This window comes from Thamnophis elegans, chromosome 12 (assembly GCF_009769535.1).
Source record: "Thamnophis elegans isolate rThaEle1 chromosome 12, rThaEle1.pri, whole genome shotgun sequence".
NCBI classification, from domain to species: domain Eukaryota; kingdom Metazoa; phylum Chordata; class Lepidosauria; order Squamata; family Colubridae; genus Thamnophis; species Thamnophis elegans.
Genome location: NC_045552.1, coordinates 40993527 through 41021186, shown reverse-complemented (window position 1 = coordinate 41021186; position 27660 = coordinate 40993527). Strand labels below are relative to the sequence as shown.

The window sequence follows — 27660 nt, the reverse complement described above, 5'->3', positions numbered from 1 at the left end:
GAAGAACGGTTGTTGGAATTGGGTATGGCTTGTCTAGTGAAAAGAAGGACTAGGGATGACCTGATGTCAGTGTTCCAATATTTGAGGGGCTGCCACAAAGATCAGGGGGGCAAACCTATTTTCTAAAGCAGCTGAAGGAAGGAGAAGAAACAAATGATGGAACTAATCAAGGAGAGAAGCAACCTAGAAGAACTAAGGATAAATTTCCTAATGGTGAGAACACTCAACATTCAACCAGTGGAATGGCTTGCCTTCAGAAGTTGTGGAGGTTTTCAAAAAGAGACTGGATAGCCATTTGTCTGGAAAGGTATAGATTCTCCTGCTTGAGCAGGGAGTTGGACTAGATGACATCCAAGGTCCCCTCCAACTCTGTTATTCTATGTCTTAATGGATATTTGCAAGATGTCACCTAGTGACATCCTTCTTGTCTCATTTTTGGAACGGAGAGGTTTTAAAAATGTCATGGAAGTGGGATCAAGGAAGTTTTCATCCTTGCTTTTCCTTCCTCTTGGAAACCCTGACATTACTCTTGGAAAAAGTTGATTTGGAGATTTTGAGGGCGAGTAAGAGCCACTGGCCTCATGGTAAAGGTAAAGTTTCCCCTTGTACATATGTGCTAATCATTCCTGACTAGGGGATGGTGCTCATCTCTGTTTCAAAGCCAAAGAGCCAGCGCTGTCCGAAGACGTCTCCGTGGTCATGACACAACGCCGAAGGTGCACAGAAAGCTGTTACTTTCCCACCAAAGGTGGTCCCTATTTTTCTACTTGCATTTTTGCATGCTTCCAAACTGCTAGATTGGCAGAAGCTGGGACAAGTAACAGGAGCAGCCCATTCCGTTATGCGGTGCTAGGGATTCGAACCACCAAACTGCCGACCTTTCTGATCGACAAGCTCAGTGTCTTAGCCACTGAGTCACCGCGTCCCTCTTTGGCCTCATGATGTCCCCCTTAAACCTCTAGAAAGAAGACTACTAAATACAGTTATGGCACTGAGCACCAGGGTTGCGATTGGCACTGCAAAAATTAGTCCTGGAAAAACAGCAGCTTTTATTTATCCCATGTGAATCCATATCTTGAATCACAAGGAGCAGATCCAGGTGATGCTCCCATGCTGTGATTGGAACTACACACACATACACACACACATCTATCTATCTATCTATCTATCTATCTATCTATCTATCTATCTATCTATCTATCTATCATCTATCTATCTATCTATCTATCTATCTATCTATCTATCTATCATCTATCTATCTATATCTATATCTATATCTATATCTATATCTATATCTATATCTATATCTATATCTATCTATCTATCTATCTATCTATCTATCTATCTATCTATCTATCTATCTATATATATATATATATATATAGTATCTTTCTGTGACCTGGCTAAGATGGGGTGCAGATCCAATCAACAAGTGTGAATCCAACCCCTTTGTGAGTTACTCAAACCAGAAACAGACAAGCAGCAACTTGGCTTGACGTGTCAACCCAATCTGTGTCTTCAATGGGTGAAGCCACCTTACCAGAGGCCTCTGCACTGAAATTAACCATCTGCCCTTGTCATGAGTGAATTCTACAAAATCCAACAGGTTCCAGTTCCAACTTACTAAGGCACGGTCCATGTCCTGGTTAAGGCAGAATGTTCTCTGATGGTGGAAAGGTTTCGCAGGTCCAGTGGAGGCGGTCGGACTAAGGGTAAAAGAGAAAACATCTGATTCACCACGAAACAGAAAGAGCTTCAACATGTTTAATATGATTCACTGCAGTGTTGAAATTCATTTTTTTTTTACTACTGGTTCTGTGGGGGTAGCTTGGCAGGCATGGTGTGGCTGGGTGGGCGTGGCTTAGTGGTCAAGGCAGGGGACGGATACTTCAAAATCTCCATTCCCACCCCAGTCTGGGGCCAACCAGAAGTAGCATTTGCCGGTTCTCCAAACTACTCAAAATTTCCACTACTGGTTCTCCGAACTACTCAAAATATTCGCTACTGGTTCTCCGAACTACTCAAAATTTCCACTACTGGTTCTCTTAACTACTCAAAATATTCGCTACTGGTTCTCCAAACTACTCAAAATTTCTGCTACTGGTTCTCTGAACTACTCAAAATTTCCGCTACCGGTTCTCTGAACTACTCAAAATTTCTGCTACCGATTCTCCGAGCTACTTAGATTTTTCACTACCGGTTCTCCGAACTACTCAAAATTGTATCTGCTGGTTTTCTGAACTATTCAAATTTTCCACCACCGGTTCTCCAAACAACTCAAAATTTCCGCTACTGGTTCTCTGAACTACTCAAAATTTCCGCTACTGGTTCTCCGAACTACTCAAAATTTCTGTTACTGGTTCTCCAGAACCTGTCAGAACCTACCGGATTTCACCTGTGATTCCCTGGCTGTAAGTAGTCCTTAACTTACAACTGTTTATTTAACAACAGTATGAAGTTATGAAGACCTTGGAAAAAGTGCCTTATAACTTGTACCTCCCTTTTATAACCATTAAGTACCCTGTGGTCATATGATTGCAATCCGGGCACTTATTTAACTAATGTAGCAAACCCTTTTGCATTACTACTCTTTTGCATTTTAGTATTTAATGACTTGGGGGCTCACAATTTAAGGATTGATATTATAGTATATAGTTAGGCCACATGTAACTGACAGATTGGACAGCAAATTGTGATTTTAATATAGATTTTATCTGTTATTCATTATCTTAGGGAATTTTTTAACTGGATATGCCTTGAGTGTTTTTATTTGTTCTGGTTTTGATTTTGATTTGATTTAAATCTGAGCACTTAGCAACTGGCTCATATTTATGATCGGTTGAAGCATCCTGAGGTCATGTGCCCATTGGGGGAAGCTGGATTTGCTTAACCACCATATAATTTGCTTATGGACTCCAGTGACTTGCTTTCCGACCATCATAAAAATGGTAGTAAAATGGGCAGTTTCAGCCACGTGGTTGCTCAACTTATAACTGCACTGAATTACAACCAAAATTCTGGACTTAGTTGTGGTGGTAAATTGAGGACTACTTATGTTTATAAGAAAGAAGCCGTATTCCACCCTGTGGGACTTCAACCTGGAGAGTTGAAGTGCAAACCCAGCTGGTGGTCTGCAAGAAAATTTTGGTGGTCCGCAGAAAAATTATTTGCATTTTTATTTTGCACTAAATCAGGGGTCCTCAAACTACGGCGCCTGGGCCAGATACGTGCAATGAACATTTGTGTGCTGCAGAGAGTCTCCCCCTTGGGGGTCTTTTTGTGTAGGTTGGAGGGGGGGGCAGAAATTCCAACTTGGGGTCTGCTTCAGCCTCCTGGTTTGGGGCTTTGGGCAAAGGTTGGAGGGAAGCACCACTGGTGGTGAAGAGCCAGAGTCGTTCCAGTGGGACTGCATCATGGCCTGGAACTGGCTGACCATCTCAGCCCGCTGAGCCTCCAGGTGCCAGCACCTGGCCTCGCACTCCTGCAGGTCTTCCCTCTGCTTGGAAAGCCTATGCTCCTAGTCCTCAGTGAGGTGCTTCTGCTGAGCCTCCTTCTCGGTCAGATCCAATTTGAATTGAGCTGTTTTGCCAACTGCTTAGCTCCAACAACTGCTTCCTGTTGGGGCCCTAAGGAGCCCGGGCAGGCAGGCAAGGAGTGACTGGGAGGGGAGGGGCGAGTAGAGGCCGGCGAGGCGCCCCTTGACATGAGTGACATCAAGTTGGCCACACCCACCCAATCACATGACCACCTAGCCACACCTATCCAGCCAGTCATTAGGCAGATCATATTAGTGGTCCGTGGGATTTAAAATTATCAATTTAGTGGTACCTGAGGTCCAAAAGGTTGGGGACCCCTGATCTGAAGGACATCTAGCTGCATAACATAACAAGGCAAGTCAATGAGTAAACTGGCTTGGTTTTTCCTGAGCTGCAGCACCACCTTCATAAAGGCCAGAGAAGGTACTACAGTCCATTATTTGGGCAAGTCATATGACTCAAGGCACCAGCATGGCCCCAAATGATCAAGTTGCTCCAGAGTTTTGTACCTACTTTGGAGAAGATGATCTATGTGAGGTGCTCTTGCATTCCTGACTGCTTATTTGTACCCTATGAATATCAGTAAGACAAATTCCTTGTGTATCCAATCACACTTGGCCAATAAAGAATTCTATTCAATTCTGTTCTCAAAGATTCTCTGTCTTGAATCTTCTCAGAGTTGGTTGCCAGACAAGAGTTTCAACAGTTAGTTATGTCAACAACCAAGCTCAAACTTTCCCACGATCAAGGAGGAGATCCCACCTCTTTGCCAATTCATCAAAAGGCTGTTAGAAAAAGAAAGTCTCTTCCTTAAAAGACACAGGAATACTTGGTTCTCAAGGGCAAAGAATTCAGATGCTGGAATTCTTATAATCCTAATCCTTTCATCTCAACAAATCTTGTTAAAGGCAACTCTTCTGAGAATTGTGCTTGGGGGGTGGGGGGACAACTTCCACGCTTTAGGCAACTCCAAAGAACTTAACAAGGTTCTTTTTGAAGAATGAGGTTGAGTGATAAACTGGTCTTAAAACCTGTTTGGTAGGTCTTGTGGAGACTTTTGCAGGACTCTGGGATTTTTTGAGTTGTGATTAAGTGAAGGGCAGAGTTTCTTTCAGTAGGCGGCATTAACAGGGTTTCAAACCAGTCTGCATTGTCACCCTCCCAAGAAAAAAACTTTTACTCTGATTGTCTGTTAGAATATTCCTGACTGGGAGAAACATGGGAACAAGGTCAGCCAATGAATAGGCATGGCAATTAAGTCAGCCAATGTGAGCCTAAACACATCTAAATATGTGCTGAGAATCGAAGCCGAAACTTAAGACTTTGTCTGCTCTGAACTGAAAACTCCTCTCTGCTGTACTGCTGCCTGTGTTTGCTTGTAACTACTACTACGTTGGAGAAAACCTATATTGGTATTGTACATTTATCTTCATGTGTTATTATGTATATGAAAAAGTTAATGAATCCAGCTGAATCAGTTATCTGTGTGCGCTTTCTGGATCTGATTTTTCTGTAACAAACTCTGACATTGTCTATGGAGGTTCTCCGTCATCCAGGTCATGGTTGTACCAAAGGAGCTTTTTCAAGGACTTTCTTGTTTTTCTTTGGAGACATTTCACTTCTCATCCAGGAATCTTCTTCAGAAGAAACTTCTTGGATGAGAAGAAGTTTCTTGGATGAGAAGCAAAAGTCCAGTTGCCCTTTGAAAAAGCACTTTGGAAAGTGCTTTTTGAAAAAGCATCTGATTTAATTGTGCAACTTTAATTGCACAAAGTTGTAGTGTGACTTTCTCTCTTTCACTATGGAATCTAGCCACCAACACATCCATGGCCATGACTCCTATCCTTGCCTGTGTGATCTGGATATACCCCAAATGTGCCATTGTCCATGTCATCTCTCTTTGGGACTTCATTGTACATATCTTGAAATCAGTCCTCTGATTTCCTGAAAGTTTCCTTGCCTTATTTCTGTTCCTCTGCTTTTTCCTAAGCACTTAGCCTTTCTTCCCAGGTTCTTTCCTAATAACTTCTCTTCAGGGATGGGCTTCAAAATTTTTAGCAACGGATTCTCTGCCTTGTTGCTGAATGGCCCTGGTCATGAAAGGCATGGCCTAGTTCCATGATGGCAAACCTATGGCCCAAAGTGGCACACGAAACCATGTTGCCTGGCACGCGCACCGTCTGCCGTTCCTCTTCCGGGTTTCTGGTGCACATGCGTGTGTGATGATCAGCTGGCCTTCGGGCATGCGGAAACTAGAAGAGCTGGTAAGCATGTGCGCTGGCCAGCTGATCGGCATGTGTGCATGCGTGTCAGTCACCAGAAGACTTGCCGTATGGTGCACAAAACTGGAAGGAAAATTTTCAGCATACGCATGCCCCTTGGGCAACTCCTCTTCCTGGTCATGACCCAGACGAGTGAGCACGCTTCCTTTTTGGCACTTGGTGCCAAAAAGATTTGCCATCACTGGTCTAGTTGGCCTCCTGCACCACAGTGGGGGGCCGTTTTCACCTTCCCCAGGCTCCGGAGGCTTTCCTCAAGCCTCTGGGAGAGTGAAAACTGCCTTCCCTGGGCTCCGGAGGCCGGAAACAGGCCAGTTTCAGAACTTCCGGAACTTCTAGGAGGCATGTTTTTCCCCCGTCCCCGAGCCTCCGCACAGGCCCTGAACTTACCTTGCATCCAAAATGGGCCGCGTGGAGACTCCTGGGAGGGGCAGGATGGGAGGGGCAGTGTGAGGTGGGTGGGGCCAGCCAGTGGTAGGATTTGGAGGTTCTCCAAACTGGCCTTAACATTAGCAACAGGTTCTCTTGAACTTGGGCGAACCCATAGCAGCCCACCCCTGCTTCTCTTGGTGTTTACAGGTAGTCCTCACTTAACAACCTGTTGTTTAGTGACACTTCAAAGTTACAAAGGACCTCCTAGGAGTTACTTATGGCCCGTTTTCAATGTTCCAGTAGCTGCAGGCACAGATATCCATTTCCACATGATTGCATTTGGGGTGCATGACAACCAGTTCATGTTTATGATTGTTTGCAGGATCCTAATGTTAGTGACCACAATTTTCGGCATTCTTTTGCCAGTTTCTAGAATTTATTTCTGGTTGCTGGCAAAAAAAATGCCTTTTTGAATAAAACAAGTTTGTTTAACAGTCATGATGTTCGTTTAATGAATGCGGCATTTACTTAATGATCACCCAAAAAGGTTATAAAATTGGGCACAGGTGCACGGTGACCTGTTGAATGACTGCCATGACCTATGGCCGTAATTCTGATCCCCATTGCGGTTGTAAGTCGAGGACTACCTATAATTGAAGACTGGGGAAAGTAGAAAAGCTGCTAGACAGAAGATTTCTTAATGGAAGATAAGAACCACACACCCTCTTCCCTTACAGACATGTTAAAGGTAAAGGTTCGCCTCGCACATATGTGCTAGTCATTCCCGACTCTAGGGGGCGGTGCTCATCTCTGTTTCAAAGCTGAAGAGCCAGCGCTATCCAAAGACATCTCTGTGGTCATGTGACCGGCATGACTCAACGCCGAAGGCGCATGGAAATGCTGTTACCTTCCCACCAAAAGTGATTCCTATTTTTCTACTTGCGTTTTTACATGCTTTCGAACTGCTAGGTTAGGGATTTGAACTGCTGAACTGCCGACCTTTCTGATCAACAAGCTCAGTGTCTTAGCCGCTGAGCCACTGCATCCCTCTACAAGCACGTTATGAAATTAAAATAAGATCAGTTCATCAGTGCTAATCCCGGATCTGGCCTCTTATCTTACAACTGACATCTCTCTCAGCTTCTTTTTGCTTAGTCTCCAGATCTGCTAGGGAGACTCTTAGTAAATACCAGGGGGAAGGAGAGCTTACATTTTGTCCGAGGCTTAAGATCGCGGTTCACTGGAGGGGGTTCCAAATCAGAAGGGAGTTCAGGCAAGGGGCTGTTGAGCTTTTCGGTGTTAACTTCCGCAAGAGCAAAAGTAGCCGATCCTGGGTTCATGGGAATGTAGCCATCCGGAGTGCAGTCAGTTCCTGCGATAGGCGGGGAGGTGCTGGGATGCATGGGGACGTAACTGTCTTCGGAATTGTTTGACGTGCAGGAGTAGAGAGGGCTCACTCGGCAAGGCTTCCCAAAAACGAGAAAGAAGAGAAGATAGTGAGCACGATCAGCAAGACATCTCCAGATCAGAAGTTAATAGCAGAATAACAGAGTCGGAAGGGACCTTGGAGGTCTTCTAGTCCAACCCCCTGCTCAGGCAGAAAACCCTCTACTATTTCAGACAAATGGTTGTCCAATCTCTTTTTAAAAGCCTCCAGTGATGGAGATCCACATCTTCTGGAGGTAGGCCCTTCCACTGATTAATTGTTCTCACTGTCAGGACATTTCTCCTTAGTTCTAGGTTGGTTCTCTCCTTTTTTTTAATTGAGTTTTTATTTTTCCATTTTCATAACATACAATCACATATATGCTATTACATAGCTAACATCATATTGTATTACATCAATTCACCTTACCAACAGCTCCCAAAAACAATTATTGGCTATTCTGCTTTCCATACACCAGGGGTGGGTTTCAACCGGTTCGCGGCGGTCCCCGCAAACCGGTTGGTCGGCGAACCTGGAAGTAAGTAACTTCCGGGAACGGCGAAGGGCCCACCCGCCCACGCTCCTTACCGGTCTTTGAAGGCTTCTGTGCTTCCACGCAGGCGCATGGCACATACAGCGCCTGCGTGAGTCTCCGCGAGCAGCTGGAGCATCGCGTAGGCGCTAAGGCATGCGTGAACTGCGCGCGTGCACGAGGACGCTGCCGGCCCTGTTCCAACCGAACCGGTTGGAACGGGATTAGCAACCCACCCCTGCCATACACCATATTTGTACTTTATCCATCACTTTCTTCTCCCCCTCTCCTTCCCCTCCCTACCTCCTTTCTTTCCTCTGTCATCATTCTCTTCTCTACTTCCCCTTCCTCTCTCCCCTTTCCACTCCTCATTTCTCTCCCCCCCTCCCTGCCCTCTCTCCTATCACTCTCTTCTTCCCTTACCTCTCTCCTCTACTTCACACTCTTCATCTCATTTACTTGGTGTATTTCAGCTTCTGAAATAGGTTGGTTCTCTCCTTGATTAGTTTCCATCCATTGCTTCTTGTCCTGCCTCCAGGTATTAATTGGCAAATAGATTGTCTCCCTCTTCTTTCTGGCAGCTCCTTAGATATTGGTAACTGAGTGCTATTCAACAATAATAGGCATTCAGCAAACCCTGAACTTTTTATTCTTTTGAAAGGTAAAGGTTCCCCCCGCACATATGTGCTAGTCGTTCCCCACTCTAGGGGGCGGTGCTGATCTCTGTTTCAAAACCGAAGAGCCAGCACTGTCCGAAGACGTCTCCATCAGAGGTGGGTTACTGAAGGTTCAGCCTGGTTTGGCTGAGTCAGTAGCAGAATTCAGGCCTGGGTCGCAGAACCTGTAGCGACCCAGGCCTGCCATGCCCCCTCGCTACTGGCATTTTGGTGACTGCGCATGCGCAGTTCACTGCAAATTGTTCTTCGCATGCGCTTTCCCTGCCCCTCCTTGCCATTGCATTCTTCCCAGAATTGCTGCACAGAGACCTCAATCCCACATTTTTTGCATTAATACAAGCTAAGCAGAAGAAGAATTCGAAATCAATATTTAATGCAGTCATATTTGATTTGTACACAGTTTTTTTTTCAAGCACAACATGTTGGATTGACAAAGAGATTTCTGAAATGGTTAATCATCTTTTTTTGGAGGGGGAATCCCAAGTGATGGATAAATCCCCCATTCAAGGACCCAATTTGCTGATGGAGCATTTTACTTCGCAAAACTCAGCCTCTCCCATTTATACGGAAAATGGCACAAGATCATTTTGGGCTTTGGGGTACAATAAACTTTGCACGTTCCAATTTTCAGACTATTGCTTTCCTCCAACCTCAGCTAGCTCTTGATGACATATGCGAACATTAATTTATTCCGAAAACTTAGCTCATGCAAATCACTAAGCCCCAAAATGTGATTGTTTTTTTGTGTAAACTCAAATCTTGAAAGAAGCTATTATTGACAGTAAACTAGTTATAATTTAAAAACACGTTTTTACAAATCCTTGTTTTCTTTTAACATCCAAATCCTGATCTGATTTAGCCAAGTGAAGCATGTTTCTAATAGTTCCTCCCTCTGATGAATCTAGCATAGCCACGCTTAGAAAATAAGATCCAAATCAGGCTGGCCAAAGTAAATTTCTTCAGATCTCTGACTATTGGTATGCTGTCTAAAGAGATAGCATTTGATTCAAGTGAATTGCTCCAATTAAATTGTTCCAATATTTGAGTGGCTGTCACAAAGATGGGTATGTTTCAACCTATTTTTCAAAGCACCAGAAGGCTAAGACAAGAAACAATGGATGGAAACTAATCAAGGAGAGAAGCAACCTGGAATTAAGGAGAAATTGTCAAATGGTGAGAACAACGAGTGGAATGATTTGCCTTCGGAAGTTGTGGTTGCCCCCAACTCTGGAGGCTTTCAAGAACAGACAAGACAGCCGTTTGTCTGATATGATAATGGGTCTCCTGCTTAAACAAGGGGTTGGACTAGAAGTCCTCCAAGGTTCCTTCCAACTCTGTTATTCTGAATATAAAAAGTCACAGGTTCTCCAGATAGTCTTTTAGTTTAATTGATCCCTAGAAAACCTATGACCTTTAGACCAGCCTTGCCATATATTTGCTTATCCAAAGAGATAAATAAAATGACCACAAGTGGCCAAAAATTGATGGCATTGGAAACAACTTCCGACTTTCTGCTGGCTTCCCCATTGACTTTGGTTATGGAAAGCTGGCAGGAAGCCCTGGAAATCATGATCACATGACCATAGCTGACCATGGTGCTGTTGCAGTAGCCATACGTTTGCAAATACAACTGTTCTGAAGATCCTTGAAATTTCAACTTCATTGCAGTAATGGGTGCTGAATTTTGTACCCATTCTTTAAATTAGTGCATTTGAGGTATCTTGATGCAAAAATTATTTGCCCTACAATGCACTATTTTGGCTAACTGAAGGTGACAGACAGGAGAGTTTTAGAAGTGTGTAGAAACTACCACTAGTTTCTGTTTTTAGAAGGTGAGGAGAATTCCAGTCTACAGGTAGATGAGAGATCATGTTGCTAGTTTCCTCAAGATTCACAGGACTGAAAACCTTTCAGATTAAAATTACAAGATGTTTCCCTGTCATCTCAGAGATTCTGGTCATCTGACTGCCAACTTGGAGCAAATGTAAGAAATTTACATCTGTTTCTTCTTTCAGCCGACGTGTCAATCCTTGTGCTAAGAAGGATCAAATGATTAAGGGTTCTTCCACACAGATACTAAGCTAAAGATACTAGGCTTAGTTTACTTGTGGCATAGAATGGCCTGCAAACCTGACAGTGTCAATTGTGAACTTGTACTTTACACAATAAACCATACTTAAGGAAACCATAATTTGGGGTAATTGGACTTTCTTGAACTCAAGAAGCTTCTTGGATGAGAACTGAATTATTTGGTGGCACAGTGGTTAGAGTGCAGTACAGCAGGCTACTGGTGCTGATCACCGGCTGCCAGCAGTTTGGCAGTTCGAATCTCACCAGGCTCCAGGTTGACTCAGCCTTCCATCCTTCTGAGGTAGGTAAAATGAGGACCCGGATTGTTGGGGACAACAGGCTGACACTATAAACTGCTTAGAGGGGGCCGTAAAGCACTGTGAAGCAGTATATGTCTCAGTGCTAAGTGCTATTGCTATTTCAAAGAAAACAACCAAAAAAGTCCAGTTGTCTTTTGGAAATAGCACTAGCACTAGCACTAGCACTAGCACTTAGACTTATATACTGCTTTACAGTGCTTTACAGCCCTTTCTAAGCGATTTACAGTCTCAGCATATTGTCCCCCAAAATCTGGGTCCTCATTTTACCCACCTGAGAAGGATGGAAGGCTGAGTCAACCTTGAGCCTGGAGAGATTCGATCTGCCAAATTGCAGGCAGATGGCAGTCAGCAGAAGGAGCCTACAGTACTGCACTCTAACCACTGTGCCACCAAGGCTTCATGAAAAAAAAACACCTTTGGGACAATGTTGGTTATAGTTCATATCAGGGGATGTTTCTTTCTTCTTTTACACTTATATGACAGCTGGTGCAGATTTTTTAAAGCCTCCCCTGCCAAAACCACAATGCAAAGTGTTTGTAGGAGAGAAAGCAACACTTACCAAATTCAAGCTCAACCTCTTATCCCTGCGCTGTAAAGAATTTTCTTCCAAGTCTGCTGCAAAACAAAGAGCAGAAGGCAATTCATCAGGACTGAAGAAACTGCTAAATTAAGAAAAGCACAATATTTTATGAAGAAGGAAAAAAAGCTTATTCTAAGCAGTGGTACTATATGTAATTTGGAAGAAATTTGATTTCTATCCCATTAGGTAAAAGGTAAAGGTTCCCCTCTCACATATATGTTAGTTGTTCCTGACTCTAGGGGGCAGTGCTCATCTCTGTTTCAAAGCCAAAGAGCCAGTGCTGTCCGAAGACGTCTCCGTGGTCATGTGGCTGGCATAACTAAATGCCGAAGGTGCACGGAATGCTGCTACTCTCCCACCAAAAGTGGTCCCTATTTTTCTACCTGCATTTTTTACTTGCTTTCGAACTGCTAGGTTGGGAGAAGCTGCGACAAGTAACAGGAGCTCACTCCATTATGCAGCACTAGGGATTCAAACCGCCAAACTGCCAACCTTTCTGATCAACAAGCTCAGCATCTTAGCCACTGAGCCACCTTTACCTTTAATGCAAGGTAATAGCAATAGCAGTTAGACTTATATACCGCTTCATAGGGCTTTCAGCCCTCTCTAAGCGGTTTACAGAGTCAGCATATTGCCCCCACATTCTGGGTCCTGATTTCACCCACCTCGGAAGGATTGAAGGCTGAGTCAACCTTGAGCCGGTGAGATTTGAACCGCTGAACTGCAGATAACAGTCAGCTGAAGTGGCCTGCAGTACTGCACCCTAACCACTGCGCCACCTCGGCTCAGTTTACCATTATTGCTTGTTCAATCCTAGTTCGCTATATGTCAACCCTAACTAGAATCACAATATATCCTCAGCTAACCTGTTAAATTTCTAAGGTTATTGGATATAACATATATGCTAATATCTCCTCAACAGACGACCACAATTGAGCCCAAAATTTCTGTTGCCAAGCAAGACCATTGTTAAGTGAATTTTGCCCCATCTTATGACCTTTTTTTCACCTTTGTTAAGTGAATCACTGCGGTTAAGTAACACGGTTGTTAAGTGAATCAGGCTTCCCCCATTGACTTTGCTTGTTCGAAAGTCGCAAAAGGTGATCCCATAACCCCGGGGGTATTTGCAACCGTCATAAATATGAACCAGCTGCCAAGTGTCTGAATTTTGATTGCATGACTATGGGGCTGCTGCAAATGGTTGTTAAGTGTGAAAAATGGTCATAAGTCACTTTTTTCAGTTGTAATTTTGAACGGTCATGAAATGAACTGCGAGGACCACCTGCATGCAATAAGGACGGAGAACGTATTATGCAATTGAAGTTGAGCTGGAGTTGAGTCTACCGTGAAAGAGTAAAATCTGGAAAAATTCATCGGTGTATGTGTGAATGGGTTTGTTTTTAATGCTTCGACCAGCAAACTCCTCCCCTTTCCAACACAACTCAAGAGTCATGACTAAGAAGAATAACATTTCCAAGGATGGGTGTTGCTCTCAAAAGCTTCCAAGAATCGCTCAGGACACTGATAAGCAGGCTGGCTCTTTACTATACAAGGGTTAGAAACATGATCCAAATATCCGTGCAGAGACAGCGTAAGGGGGGAGGAAAAAGAGGAAAGAAAAGAAAGAAAAAGAAAATAGATGCAAAGTCCCTATGGACCTTTTAAAAGCCGGGCACTGTCTCACTTATTTCCTCCATGGCAGATGTCCTAATCCAGGGGTGGATCTCCTCCGTGACTGATAATTGATGACCATGTTGGCTGTACTGTTATGAGATGGAATTTCATAGGCTCTGAGGAAAGTTAGGCTCCCTGTCATCCAAGGTTATCAGGCAGCCATCAAGACTAATTGCCACTGCTTGCGTGCCCCTGTTTTCTTAAAAGTTGTTTTAATTTTTTTATCTTCATACAAATAACCACATGTATACCATTACATAACCAACACTATTTTATATTATTCAATATTATGTCAATTCATCTTACCATCAAACCCCCCAAACTATCATCGGCTCTTCTGCTCTCTGTACACCATATTTATACCCTACCCATCACTTTCTTCTCCCTCTCTCCTCCTCCCTACTTCCTTTCTTCCCTCTGTCATCCTTCTCTTCTCTACTTCTCCTTCCTCTCTCCTTGTCCTCTTTCCACTCCTTATTTCTCTTCTCTTCTTCCCTCCGCTACTCTCGCCTAACCCTTTCCTCTTGCCTCTCTAATCTCTTCCGCACTCTTGATCTCATTTGCATGGTGTATTTCAGCATCTAATTACTAAGGTATTAGTAATTTCATTTAAAAACATCTTTCATATTAATAATTTTAACATACATCTTCCTTTTTGTTTTTAAAAAAGTATACATATAAAGCCTGCTCCTGTGTTAAATTGGCTGAGTTGCTGGGATATTTTGCATCACAAGTTAACTCATATGTTTTGGGCAATGTTTTTTGAACCCGTGGTCTAGTCTGGAAGGCTGCATCTAGTCTGGAGGGCTGCATTAAGAGGTGGCTAAGTTTGGAGTGAAGGTTCATAGCTTCACAGCTATGGCTGTGAAGGTTGGAACATAAGAAAGGCTGAGCGCCAAAGAATGGAGGTCTTTGAACAATGGTGCTGGAGAGGATTCCTGAGAGTCCCTTGGACTGCAAGGCGATCAAATAGGTCGGTCCTAGAGGAGATCAACCCTGACTGCTCTTTAGAAGGCCAGATCCTGAAGAGGAAACTCAAATACTTTGGCCACCTAATGAGAAGGAAGGACTCAATAGAGAAGAGCCTAATGCTGGGAAAGATGGAGGGCAAAAGAAGAACAGGACTACAGAGAATGAGGTGGCTGGATGGAGTCACTGAAGCAGTAGGCGTGAGCTTAAACGGACTCCAGAGGATGGGAGACGACAAAAAGGCCTGGAGGTACATTGTCCATGAGGTCACAATGGGTAGGACACGACTTTGCAACTAACAGCAACAAAGCTTGGAGTCCTTGCACTGCAGAAAGCATCACAGGCCTGACCTCTTCCAGAATCCTGAAGCCTGATCTGACTGATCCCAAGGGAAAGCAGTCAGTCTAGGGAGATTCTTGTAACAATGGTGGCTAACAATGAAGCTTCTGTTTGAGATCATTCATGAATAGTTCTGTCTGCTTGCACCTGACAGAACCCAACCTATGCGATTAGTTTGTTATGCTGACTATATAAAGCCTTTGTCTGGTCTCCCAATCAGCCTACCTTAATTGGGGTCCATAAAAGATGAAAGTGGGGAGAATGTTACAGTTTGTATTTTGGAGGACCTTAAAAAAGTTGGTCCTTAGAAAAGCAAGAAAGGAAAAACATCATTTGAGTTGGAGTGTTGGAGAAGCTCCTGCGTATTCCTTGGACACAAAGGTGACCAAGACACAGATATGGAACTCATGACAACCAGACATGATACTGGAAGGCAAAATCACGAAACTGCATCTCAGTTACTTTGGCCATGTCACCCAGAGGAATTCACTGGAGAAAGCAATGATGCTTGTAAGAGTTAGTGGTAAAAGGAAGGTAAAGGTTCCCCTCGCACATATGTGCTTGTCATTCCTGACTCTAGGGGGCAGTGCTCATTTCCGTTTCAAAGCCAAAGAGTCAGCGCTGTCCGAAGATGTCTCCGTGGTAATATGGCCGGCATGACTCAATGCCGAAGGCGCATGGAGCACTGTTACTTTCCCACCATAAGTGGTTCCTATTTTTCTACTTGCATTTTTATGTGCTTTTGAACTGCTAGGTTGGCAGAAGTAGCAGGAGCGCACTCCATTACATGGTGCTAGGGATTCGAACCGCTGAACTGCCGACCTCTCGATCGACAAGCTCAGTGTCTTAGCCACTCAGCCACCACATCCTGCATAGTAAAAGGAAACAGGCCATCAAAGAACATGGTGGATGGACACCATCAAAGCTGACACCAGCCAGAGCATAGAACAACTCAAAGAAGCAGTGCAAGATCAGAAGATGTAGAGAGATTTGGCCCATAGAATTGCCAATAGTTGGACATGATTGAATGGATAAGATCACCATCATGTTGGGGGACAGAGAAGATTATATATTTTAATAATCCAACTGTGGGATCTCCAAATTGGCTCTTACCTCTCCAACTCTTCATGCTGTCCAATCCAGAGAGGGAGATCCTCCTTGGAACGAAGGTCCCTGGAGAGCTGGAGATCCTTGCATGGCCATTCTGAAGGACCCCGCCAGCCTGCTCTTCGGCTCTTCTGTCTGGCAAATGCGATGGCTTTGGTGGCCTGGGAGGGGGAGTCTTAGCCAAAATCTCGGTGAAGGCATAGGGAAGAGTGTTCTGGCTTTTTTCTGCTAGGATGGTTGGTGTTGCAGGAGGCCCTGACAAGGGTGAGGAAGAAGAGAAGTCACTAGAAGGAGGCCCGCTTGAATCTGGGTTTCTTGGAAGGATTCCATGCAGACCACCAGAGAGCTGTAAGCACAGCGAGGACTGAGAAGCCACAAAGTCAAAGAAGACATCATCGGATAATGTCCTCTCCAGAGAGCGGTCAGAATTGGACCAACTGTGGCACCTGGGAAGAGAAGCAAGTGTTACCAACTCAGAGACAGGTGTAATCCCTGGACCCTCCTCCCAAGACTGTCGGGGTTCCCTAATAGCATCCTCAATAAAATCAGAATCCGAGGCAAGAGGTTCCTCAAAACTCCAATTTATTAGAGATGTCATGTTGGCACATCTGAGAAAACCCGAATCTGGAAGCTTCCAGGTTTTCCCCACCCAGTTGAAAGTTCAAGACCCTGCCCAGCACCCACAGGTCCATCCCATGACCCAATCAATCATTGCCACGAAGATAGATTCCTCCCATCCACATCCATCCAGGGGCAGGGATAAGGTGACCTTGACTTTCTGAGAAAGAATGTTATTATGGCTACACATCTCCCAAGCTCCATACAATCCCCCCCTCCCAGTTTCACATAGCAGACTATCTTTGAAAATGTGGCAGGCTAGACGGCCCTATCCCACAATGGCTTCCAAGCCTGACAACCACAATGGCTCAGTGGCATGTTCAATTCCTGTGGTGTGGAAGTGAAACAATGCAAAGGAATGGGTGTGTTGTTTCTATCATACTCGCCTGACAGGATGGCCAAGGGTTTCCCTCATATACAGGCAGTCCTTGACTTATGACCGCAATTAAGCCCCAAATTTATGTTGCTAAGTGAGAGATTTGTTCAACAAGATTTGTCCCATTTTAGATATTTTGTTGTTAAGTGAATCACTGCAGTTGTTAAGTTAGGATCACGGTTGTTAAGTGAATCTGGCTTCTCCATTGATTTTGCTTGTCAGAAGGTCGCAAAAGGGGAGCCCATGACCCTGGGACACTGCAACTGTCATAAATGTGAGTCGGTTGCCAAGTGTCTGATTTTGACCGTCGTTAAGTGTGAAAAACGGCCACAAGTCCCTTTTTTTCAGTGCCACTGTAATTTTGCACAGTCACTAAAGGAACTGTTGTAAGTCGAGGATGGCGGGTAATTACGTTAGAGATTGGTACTTTATATTCACCAGTAAGGAAGGAACTTGAAAACTCAGAGATAACATGAGGAATTTGGGGCCCAGAAAGCAGGGATGTTTTGAAGGCAAGTTGATCCTTCAGAGGTTGTGCCTTTCGTGACACCTAATTTTATTTTTCTGTCTTCATCTACTTCCTTGATGGCTAACCTAAGGCACGCATGCCACAGGTGGCACGCAGAGCCTTCTCTGTGGGTATACATGCGGGACAGCTGGTGTATGCTGGCACCAGAGCACCAGAAAATGGGCAAAAGCCAGGCCATTTTTCAGAGTGTTTTCTAGGCCTTTTGGGGCCTTTTTTCCAGCCAGAAAACAGCCCGAAAAATACCCCAAAAGCAGGCATTTCTGGTTTCCAGTACTGTGGCGCATGTGAAGACAAGCTGGCGGGTGCATGCATGCTCGTGCCAAAAACCCAAAGACCAGCTGGCTGGATGGCCTGTACATGTGCACCGGCTAACTGGCTTTCGGGTTTCCAGCAATCCGGCGCACACACCTGCACACGCATTCCAGTTTTGGCTCTCGGTGCCAAAAAGGTTCGCCATCACTGATCTAGTTACTTTTTCAGCTCAACTCATTTCTCTCCATTGGGACCCACGTAGTGTCAAATCTGGCAAAATGGCGCTCTCTCAACATAATTAAACCAAGGTTTCTGTATCTAAGTCACTTTAAGATGTGTGGACTTCGATACGCAGAATTCCCCAGCCAGTATGTTGAAATCCAGATTGCTGGCTGGGGAATTCTGGGAGTTGACGTCTCCACTCCTTAAAAGAGGCCAAGTGAATCTATTGTCATTAGGCAAACCCATTATTTGTTATGGGATGTTTTCAACTGAAAACCAGAAGCAAATGTCTAGTTTTCAGCAACCCCCCCCACCCCCAAAAAATAATTTGAGTCATGTGATTGCACAAGACTGTCAACAGCCATAAATGCGGGCCAAGTGACAAAGGCCCAAAATGGGTTTATGTGACTGCAGGAAGGACTGCTGCTAGAACCGCCATGGCGAACCTTTGGCCCGCGTGCCCAAAGTGGCACATGGAGCCTTGTCGCCAGGCACATGCGGCATCACCTGTTCCTCTTCCGGGTTTCTGGCACGCATGCGTGCATGATAATCAGCTGGACTTCGTGTGTGCGGCAGTGCCAGAAACTGGAAGAGCTGCTCTTCCATTTTCAAGCGTGAGTATGTGCGCTGGCCAGCTGGTCATTGCGCATGCGTACGCCGGAAACCGGAAGTTCATTTTCCGGTGAGTGCATGCTCACGCTGGAAAACGGAAGATAACCCTTGACATGCTCCAAAACACAGCGACACCAAATCACGTTTTGCTCAGGACAGATGGAGTCACACTGTGGTTAAACGATGAAACTCTAGTGGCTGAGTTGATCAATTTTGCTAAGCCACCAATCACGGTTTAAGCCTCAGGCAGCTCATCCGTTCTACCCCCCAGAATTGTTTTGTTACAAGATGGGCGGCAAATACATTTAATCAATAAAATAGGTAAATAAATAAATTTGATACCCAACCGCATAAGGCTACCTAACGTGGCTGAGTTTTCCGGTCTCACAGTTGGATAAGAAGAGATAGTCGGGCAGAAAGACAGATTCCGACTCGCTGGCCGTCTCCTCAGCTCCTGTGGCATCGGTGCTGGTGTGGTCGGAGGTAAGAGATGGGTTGGCACTCCTCAACGCGTGGGCAGAAATGGCTGGAGAAGGCTGCGGGGAAGCCGTGATGTGGGACAGGCTGTCTCCTGAATCTGCAGCAAAGAGAGAAAAAGCTGGCTTAGCAGGGATCCTCAGGAATTGTGTAGGATTTTCCCCCTACAACAAAGCCTTGAGGGTTTGCAGCCTACATTCTTTATCCTTTCTTGCCTGCTCTCGATGTGTTGGAAGCTGTTGGGACAAACATGGAAAATGAGGTCAGGGCTTGGAAGGCAGCCTATCCTCCCAGGCCAAATTGGGCTGAAACAATCAATGTGTTCCACGTTGTTTTCATTGTCGCCCAAAGTTTCAGGGGAGAAAAAAAAAAAGGCATTAATCATCTTGGCTAACTTTAAAAGAAGGCTTCTTTAAAAGACACGCATTTCAGTATTTTGACACCCTCTGCCACCAACCCCGCAGGGGTTTTGCTGGCTCTTAGGCAATGGTGAAATTCAATTTTTTTTACTACCGGTTCTGTGGGCATGGCTTGGTGGGCCTGGCAGGGGAAGGATACTGCAAAATCTCCATTCCCACCCTACTCTGGAGCCAGCCAGAGGTGGCATTTGCCGGTTCTCCGAACTACTCAAAATTTCTGCTACCAGTTATCCAGAACCTGTCAGAACCTGCTGGATTCCACCCCTACTCTCGGGGCTTTGAATCACGGACTGAGGACCGAGGTCTCCATAAGGTAGGATTAAAACAAAATCAACAGAATGCAACTGAAGTATAGTATCCCCATTGAGTGTGCAATCTATGTAAGCATCATCCTGACTTTGTTGACTAAAAAGGTAAAGGTTCCCCTCGCACATATGTGTTAGCCATTCCCAACTCTAGGGGGCAGTGCTCATCTCCGTTTCAAAGCCAAAGAGCCAGTGCTGTCCAAAGACATCTCTGTGGTCATATGGCCAGCATGACCCAATGCCGAAGGCTCACGGAACACTGTTTCCTTCCCACCAAAGATGGTTCCTATTTTTCTACTTACATTTTTACATGCTTTCGAACTGCTAGTTTGGCAGAAGCTGGGACAAGTAACGGGAGCTCATTCCATTATGCAGCCCTAGGAATTCGAATCGCTGAACTGCCGACCTTTCTGATCGACTTGCCTATTCCTGGTTGGGGGGGGGGGGAATGGCTTCTAAGATTGCCAAAAAGGTTGCCAACCTTTCCACGAGATCTGGGTATCTTGACCATGGCAGCCTGAAGGGATGTTGGACTTCAACTCCCAGAATTTCCCACCATGCAAATTGAAGTCTACATATCTTAGAACATGGCGGCCAGCAAATTCTGGGAGTTAAAATTCACACTTCTTAAAGCACGCTGGCTGGGGAATTCTGGGAGATGAAGTCCACATAACTCAAAATATGCTGGCTGAAGAATCCTGCTCTAGATGAAAATTTCTGAATGTGATATAAAAGTAGCCCTGCAGATGAATTTATTGCTCAATAGTGGTAACTGTGAAAGGAATCTTGGAGTCCTAGTGGACATCCATTTAAATATGAGCCAGCCGAGTGCAGGAGCTGCCAAAAAAGCCAACACAGTTCTAGGCTGCATAAACAGAGGGATAGAATCAACACCACATGAAGTGTTGATACCACTTTATAATGCCTTATTAAGGCCACACTTGGAACACTGCATCCAGTTTTGGTCACCACGATGTAAAAAAGATGTGCAGACTCTAGAAAGAGTACAGAGAAGAGCAACAAAGAGGATTAGGGGACTGGAGGCTAAAATATATGAAGAAAGGTTGCAGGAACTGTGTATGTCTGGTTTAATAAAAAGAAGGACTAGGGGAGGCATGATAGCAGTGTTCCAGTATCTCAGGGGTTGCCACAAAGAAGAGGGAGTCAAACTATTCTCCAAGGTACCTGAGGGTAGAACAAGAAGCAATGGGTGGAAACTAATCAAGGAGAGAAGCAACTTAGAAATGAGAAATTTCCTGACAGAACAATTAATCAGTGGAACAGTTTGCCTCCAGAAGTTGCAAATGCCCCAACACTGGAAGTCTTTAAGAAGATGTTGGATAGCCATTTGTCTGAAATGGTATAGGGTTTCCTGTCTAGGCAAGGGGTTAGAAGACCTCCAAGGTCCCTTCCAACTCTGTTATTCTATTCTATTCTATTCTATTCTATTCTATTCTGAGTACAACAGTAAATAAAGGCCCTTTTGGGGACAGAAGGTCTTTCAATTTGGACTGGTGTGAAAGAACCTGATTTAAACCGGCAAAGCCAAAATATACAATTGCAGCAACTGTCTTGAAATACTAGGGACTTGTTTGCCAAGAAACAGATGTGTGCAGCACTTTGGAATATAGCCTTTCAAGACAGTTGTTTCTGTCTTGCTGGTGAACAGTCACAAACTCTACTTTTCTTTTGGCCTTTACAACTGGTGTCACTTAAATTCTTGCCACCAATGGATATGCAGATGTACCAAAGGTGGTTAGGACATTGAAATTATGACCCAGGGCATATAAATATACGTTCAGGGACAGGAGAGGTACAGAAAGCCACCATTTTGACTTTTTTTGAGATCTACAGACCAAAAGATAGTGGATCAAACCCTTATTGGTATGTACAGAATATGCTGAATTTCACCTCTGCAGTGGTCCCTGTTTTATAGAGACCAGATCTACATTGTCACACATATGACAATGGGGGAGATTTAGGATTTAAAGTGCTGGACTAGGAGTGGGGAGAAAACTAAACATATGCTAAAACATATAAATAACAGTGGCAGGAACTGGGTATGTTTAGTTTAATGAAAAGAAGGACTAGGGGAGACATGATAGCAGTGTTCCAATATCTCAGGGGCTGCCATAAAGAAGAGGGAGTCAAGATATTCTCCAAAGCACCTGAGTGTAGAACAAGAAGCAATGGGTGGAAACTAATTAAGGAGAGAAGCAACCTAGAACTAAGGAGAAATTTCCTGACAGGGAGAACATTTAACCAGTGGAATGGCTTGCCTTCAGAAGTCATGGGTGCTCCAACAATGGAAGTTTTTAAGAACAGACTGGATAATCACTTGTCCAGAATGTTATAGGGCAGTGATGGGCAACCTTTTTGGCGTGGTGTGTCAAAAATCGGCAAAAAATCGAGCATAACTCGCGTTGTGTGTCACTTCGACAAAAACATAATTTTGCGCAATTTATAGTTTAAACTACAAAAATGTATAATTGCAATATATAATTGTATTTAATAAACCAAAAACAAATTATTTAACATACCTGCTTAGTAACTTCTTTGTTCATCAGTCGATTTCGTATGTTGCCCTTGATATTATTGAACTTGTTTGGGGTGCCGTGAACCAGGGCTGTGGAGTCGGCTGCTTCCAGCTCCACGTCCTCATCAACATGCTGCTCCAGCCCGCCCCTGCTATGAATATTCCTAGTGACGCGAGGGCGAAGAATATGAATATTCATAGCGGGGGCGGGGGAGAGCGGCATGTTGATGAGGACGTGGAGCTGGAAGCAGCAGACTCCACAGCCCTGCCGTGAACTGAGATAAGTGTGGTGCGGTCGTAACCGACAGTCCCAGGAGTAGACTCTCTGTGCCGGCCTGACTGGAGAGAGGCGCGCACTGTTCCCGCGCTCCTCTCCTGCAGGTCCTCCCTCGCCGCGCTGATGACGTGTCTGTGCACGGCACGCACGCCTTACCAGCAGCCCCTGCGCTCAGAAAGGGGCGGCGGCGATACAGTAAGTGAGTGTGGGCGGGGGAGATCACACAGATTCTTTCATCCTCGGCGGCCGTGCAGGAGCGGAGGATGAATCGCATGAAATACTGTGTGTGTCACCCCAAATGGCTACGCGTGTCAGCACTGACACGCGTGTCATAGGTTCGCCATCACTGTTATAGGGTCTCCTAACTGAGAAGAGTTGGTCTAGAAGAGGGGTCAGCAACCTTAAACACTCAAAGAGCCACAAGGTCCTAACTGGAAGCCTCCCACTCAATTCTGGAGCGGACTAGAAGTCTAGTTCCCTCACCATAGAGTCTCCTCCTATCACAGCATCGTTTTTACGCTACCTGTCGGAACCGAAAGCCCTATCAATTGTGGAGCCAACCAGCGACAGGGAGCCACAGCAGAGGGATGAAAGAGCCACATGCGGCTCCAGAGCCGTTGCCAACCCCTGTTCTAGAAGATCCCCAAGCTCCCTTCCAAGTTTGTTATTCTTATTCTGATACTAACCCATATTCTTGATCTTGATTAGGCACAAAAGTCAACTGGGTAACTCTGACCCATTTCAGACCCCTTACAGGGTTGTAGTGGAGTGGTGGGTGCAGATATTTGCAGAAGGAACAGTCCTGTGATAGAATGTGGTCTGGATCCCGAGAAAGGAGGAGCTGTGTTCCAGAGGATCAAGAGATACTGCAGTTTATATCAGTGGTCCGTGAGTAAATTTTGGTGGTCCGCAGAAAAATTACTTGCATTTTTTATATTGCATTACGGCTCCTGGGACAGATACATGCAATGAACATTTGTGTTCCTGCAGAGTCTCCCCCTTTGGGATCTTTTTGTGTGGGTCAGAGGGGGGCAGAAATCCTGACTTGGGGTCTGCTTCAGCCTCCTGGTGTGGGGCTTTGACTGAAGGCTGGAGGGAAGTGCCACTGGTGGCAAAGAGCCGGAGGGCCTCGTTCCAGTGGGACTGCATCATGGCCTGGAACTGGCTGACCATCTCAGCCAGCTGAGCCTCCAGGTGCCGGGACCTGGCCTTGCATCTCCGCAGGTCTTCCCTCTGCTTGGAAAGCCTATGCTTGTAGTCCTCAGTGAGGCGCTTCTGCTGAGCCTCCTTCTCGTCCTATTTTAACTGAGCTGTTTTGCCAACTTTTTCTCATGGTGGCTGCTTAGCTCCAACAACTGCTTCCTATTGGGGCCCTAAGGAGCCCGGGCGAGCAGGCGAGGAGTGATGAGTAGGCTGGCAAGGCCCCCCTCGACGTGAGTAACATCGAGATGGTCATGCCCACCCAGTCACATGGCCACCTTCCCACGCCCATCCAGCTGGTCATTAGGTAGATCATATTAGTTGTCTGTGGGATTTAAAATTAAGAATTTAGTGGTCCAAAAGGTTGGTGACCCCTGATTTAGATGCAAGAGAAAGAGGGTGAAGATGACTCCTTCCTAATAGTGCCCAGAATTATATTTTATGGTGCAAGTAGTCTGCTAGAGACAGATTTCTGTCTATAGCTGGGGAACATTGTCCAGCTACTGCAGCAAGACAAACCGTCTTGAGATGTAAACTTCAGCTTCGATTGTGTGATAACAGCTGCCTATAATCCTAAGCTACGGCTTTTCTCTTCTCTCTTTTCCCTAACCATTTTTTAAAAGAGCTCCCTCCCTCCCAACCTCCCCTGCCAGGGTGAGAAGTCCCTGTTTCTCACAGCAGTGTTCAACCGACAATTGAAAGATAAATAAATGTAAACGTTTGTTATGGAAAGCCACCAGGTGTTTACACGATGGGGAAAGCCGACTTCCCTAATCTGTAAACATTAGAGAAGAAAAGAGGCCAAGATATTAACTGAAGCAACATTTCCAAGAAGCAGAGTGTTTATATTGTGGGAAGACTGTTGAAAAATGGGCAGCCAAACGCTTGCTCCAGGTGTTCAAGACACTTTAAAAAAAAAAAAAAACCCTTCAAAAATACCAAAGTGATTTAAACTTCCAAAACCCAGCAATTGCTTTGCAGAACCTGGGTGTCAATAGGTAAAGGTTTCCTCTATCCAGTCATGTCTGATTGGACAGGGTGGCTCAGTGGCTAAGATGCTGAGCTTGTCAATCAAAAAGTCCAGCGAAAGGCTGGGTCATCTGCCTTTTTCAGCACCGCGGATGGCTTGAACGTTGATCTCGCCAACTTTGAAAAAGCAACCAGATAATCCCTGGAGTTCTGACCAGTTGAGCAGCTCTTTCTGTAGGTGTCGATGCAGAAATTAGTGGCTGGGTAACCTTTTTCATTAGGGACGTGGTGGCTCAGTGGCTAAGACGCTGAGGTTGTCAATCAAAAAGGTTGGCAGTTTGGCGGTTCGAATCCCTAGCACCGCATAACAGAGTGAGCTCCCGTTCCTTGTCCCAGGTTCTGCCAACCTAGCAATTTGGAAGCACGTAAAAAAATGCAAGTAGAAAAATAGGCACCACCTTTGGTGGGAAGGTAACAGCGTTCCATGCGCCTTCAATGTTTAGTCATGCTGGCCACATGACTACAGAGACATCTTCGGACAGCGCTCGCTCTTTGGCTTTGAAACAGGGATGAGTACCACCCCGTAGAGTTGGGAACGACTAGCACATATGTGCCAGGGGAACCTTTACCTGAGCAGGTGGTGCTCATCTCTGTTTCCTAAATCAGGGAGCCAGTGTTCTCTGAAAACATTTTCGTGGTCATGTGGCCAGCATGACTATATGTTGAGGTACACAGAACACTGACACATTCCCACCAGAGTGATACCTATTGATCTACTTGCATTTGCATGCTCTCAAACTGCTGGGGTTTGTGTGCGCAGGAGCTGGAGTGAGGATGGGAGCTCACCCTTTACATGGTGCTCTAGTCTCGAACCCGAGCTGTCAGATTTCCAGCTGACAAGCAACTTTAACTGCTGACCCACCATGACCCAGGTGTCAATAACATCAATCCCCTTATATTGCTCCCAATCCCACAAGATTACCAAAACTCATTATGTTTCAGCATTCTTCAGCATTACAGGAGGCTACCGTAAAGGTAAAGGTTCCCTTACACATATGTGCTAGTTGTTCCTGACTCTAGGGGGGCAGTGCTCATCTCCATTTCAAAGCCAAAGAGCCAGCGCTGTCCAAAGACGTTTCCATGGTCATGTAGTCAGCAGGACTAAACGCCGAAGGAGCACAGAACACTGTTACCTTCCCACCAAAGGTGGTGCCTATTTTTCTACTTCCATTTCTACGTGCTTTCGAATGGCTAGATTGGCAGAAGCTGGGACAAGTAATGGGAGCTCACTCCATTACGCAGCGCTAGGGATTCAAACCGCCAAACTGCCGACCTTTCTGATCGACAAGCTCAGCGTCTTATCTGCTGAGCCACCGCATCCCTTTACAGGAGGCTAGAAAGTCAGTAATTTGAGTAAAGGATTCCACGATTTTCGTACAGAAGTTTATGAAATTTCAGCATTCTCCCAGATTGCCAAAACCACACATTACACAATCTAGGTTTCAGCTATGCATTCGAAGTGTAATTTGCTAGGGCAGGCTGGAAGGACTGTTGGGGATGATCAAAGTGAACTTATGACTGATTTTCAGACTTACAACCATTGCAGTATCTCCATGCCACATGATCTAAAGTCAGATGCTTAGCAGCTGACTCATACTTATGACGGTGGCTGTTTCCTGGGGTCATGTGATCCTCTTTGGTGACCTTCTGTGAAGCAAAATCAATGGGGAAGCCAGGTGCCTTTTACAGTGGGGTTACTAACTTGACTGCAGTGATTCACTTAAGAAAGGTGGTGAGAAAGGTCATAAAATGGGGCAAAACTCACTTAGCAACTGCCTCACTTAGCAACAGAAATTTTAAGGTTTAGGTTTAGGTTTATTGGGATTTATATGCCGCCCTTTTCCCTGAGGGGACTCAGGGCGGCTTACAACCACAGGGGAGGGGGGTGCAAGGTCAGAAACAGAACAATATGTGCACAAAGAAAAAATAATAAAACACAACTTTCATTCAGCAATCAAACACTCGGGCGGGTAATTGGAAACCTATCCCCAGGCCTGCTGGGAGAGCCAGATCTTGAGGGCTGCGCGGAAGGTCTGGATAGTGGTGAGGGTACGGATCTCCATGGGGAGCTCGTTCCACAGGGTCGGGGCAGCAACAGAAAAGGCTCTCCTCCGTGTGGTCGCCAGTCGACATTGACTGGCAGATGGGATTCGGAGGAGGCCCAGTCTGTGCGATCTAATTGGTCGATTTAGGGAGGTAATCGGCAGAAGGCGGTCTCTCAAGTACCCAGATCCACTACCATGGAGTGCTTTAAAGATGGTCATCAGTATCCTGAAGCGCACCCGGAGACCAACAGGTAGCCAGTGCAGCTCGCGGAGGACAGGTGTAACGTGGGCGAACCGCGGTGCGCCCACTATCACTCGCGCGGCTGCATTTTGGACTAGCTGTAGTCGCCAGATGCACCTCAAGGGCAACCCCATGTAGAGCCCATTGCAGTATTCCAGTCTAGAGATCACAAGGGCTCGAGTGACTGTTGTGAGAGCCCCCCGGTCTAGGTAGGGCCGCAACTGGCGGACCAGGCGAACCTGGGCAAATGCCCCCCTGGTCACAGCCGACAGCTGGTGATCAAAAGTCAGCTGTGGATCCAGGAGGACTCCTAAGTTGCGGACCCTATCTGAGGGGTATAAAATTTGACCCCCCAGCCTAAGCGTTGGTGTATTAGCCAAATTATTGGGGGGGAAGCACAACAGCCACTCGGTTTTATCCGGGTTGAGTACCAGTTTGTTAGCACTCATCCAGTTCTTAACGGCCTCCAAACCCTGGTTCATCACGTCCACCGCTTCATTGAGTTGGCACGGGGCGGACAGATACAATTGCGTATCGTCCGCATATTGATGGTATTTTATCCCGTGCCTCCGAATGATCTCGCCCAGCGGTTTCATGTATATGTTAAATAGTAGGGGGGATAGGACCGAACCCTGAGGTAC

At 45.5% G+C, this 27660-nt stretch overlaps 1 protein-coding gene across 2 annotated transcripts in view; it reads right to left on the bottom strand.

Moving 5' to 3' along the window:
• GAB3 (GRB2 associated binding protein 3) overlaps nt 1–27660 on the bottom strand; it is a 99622-nt gene that overhangs the window by 7130 nt on the left and 64832 nt on the right. The window contains exons 3-7 of one of the 2 annotated variants that reach the window (XM_032228597.1): nt 18851–19067; nt 15888–16327; nt 11772–11827; nt 7398–7653; nt 1625–1706 (exon numbers count right to left, since the gene is read on the bottom strand). In XM_032228597.1, coding sequence (XP_032084488.1) covers nt 1625–1706; nt 7398–7653; nt 11772–11827; nt 15888–16327; nt 18851–19067 — 1051 coding nt within the window. The remainder of the gene's footprint in view (nt 1–1624; nt 1707–7397; nt 7654–11771; nt 11828–15887; nt 16328–18850; nt 19068–27660) is intronic. The other variant, XM_032228598.1, reaches the window with a different exon arrangement.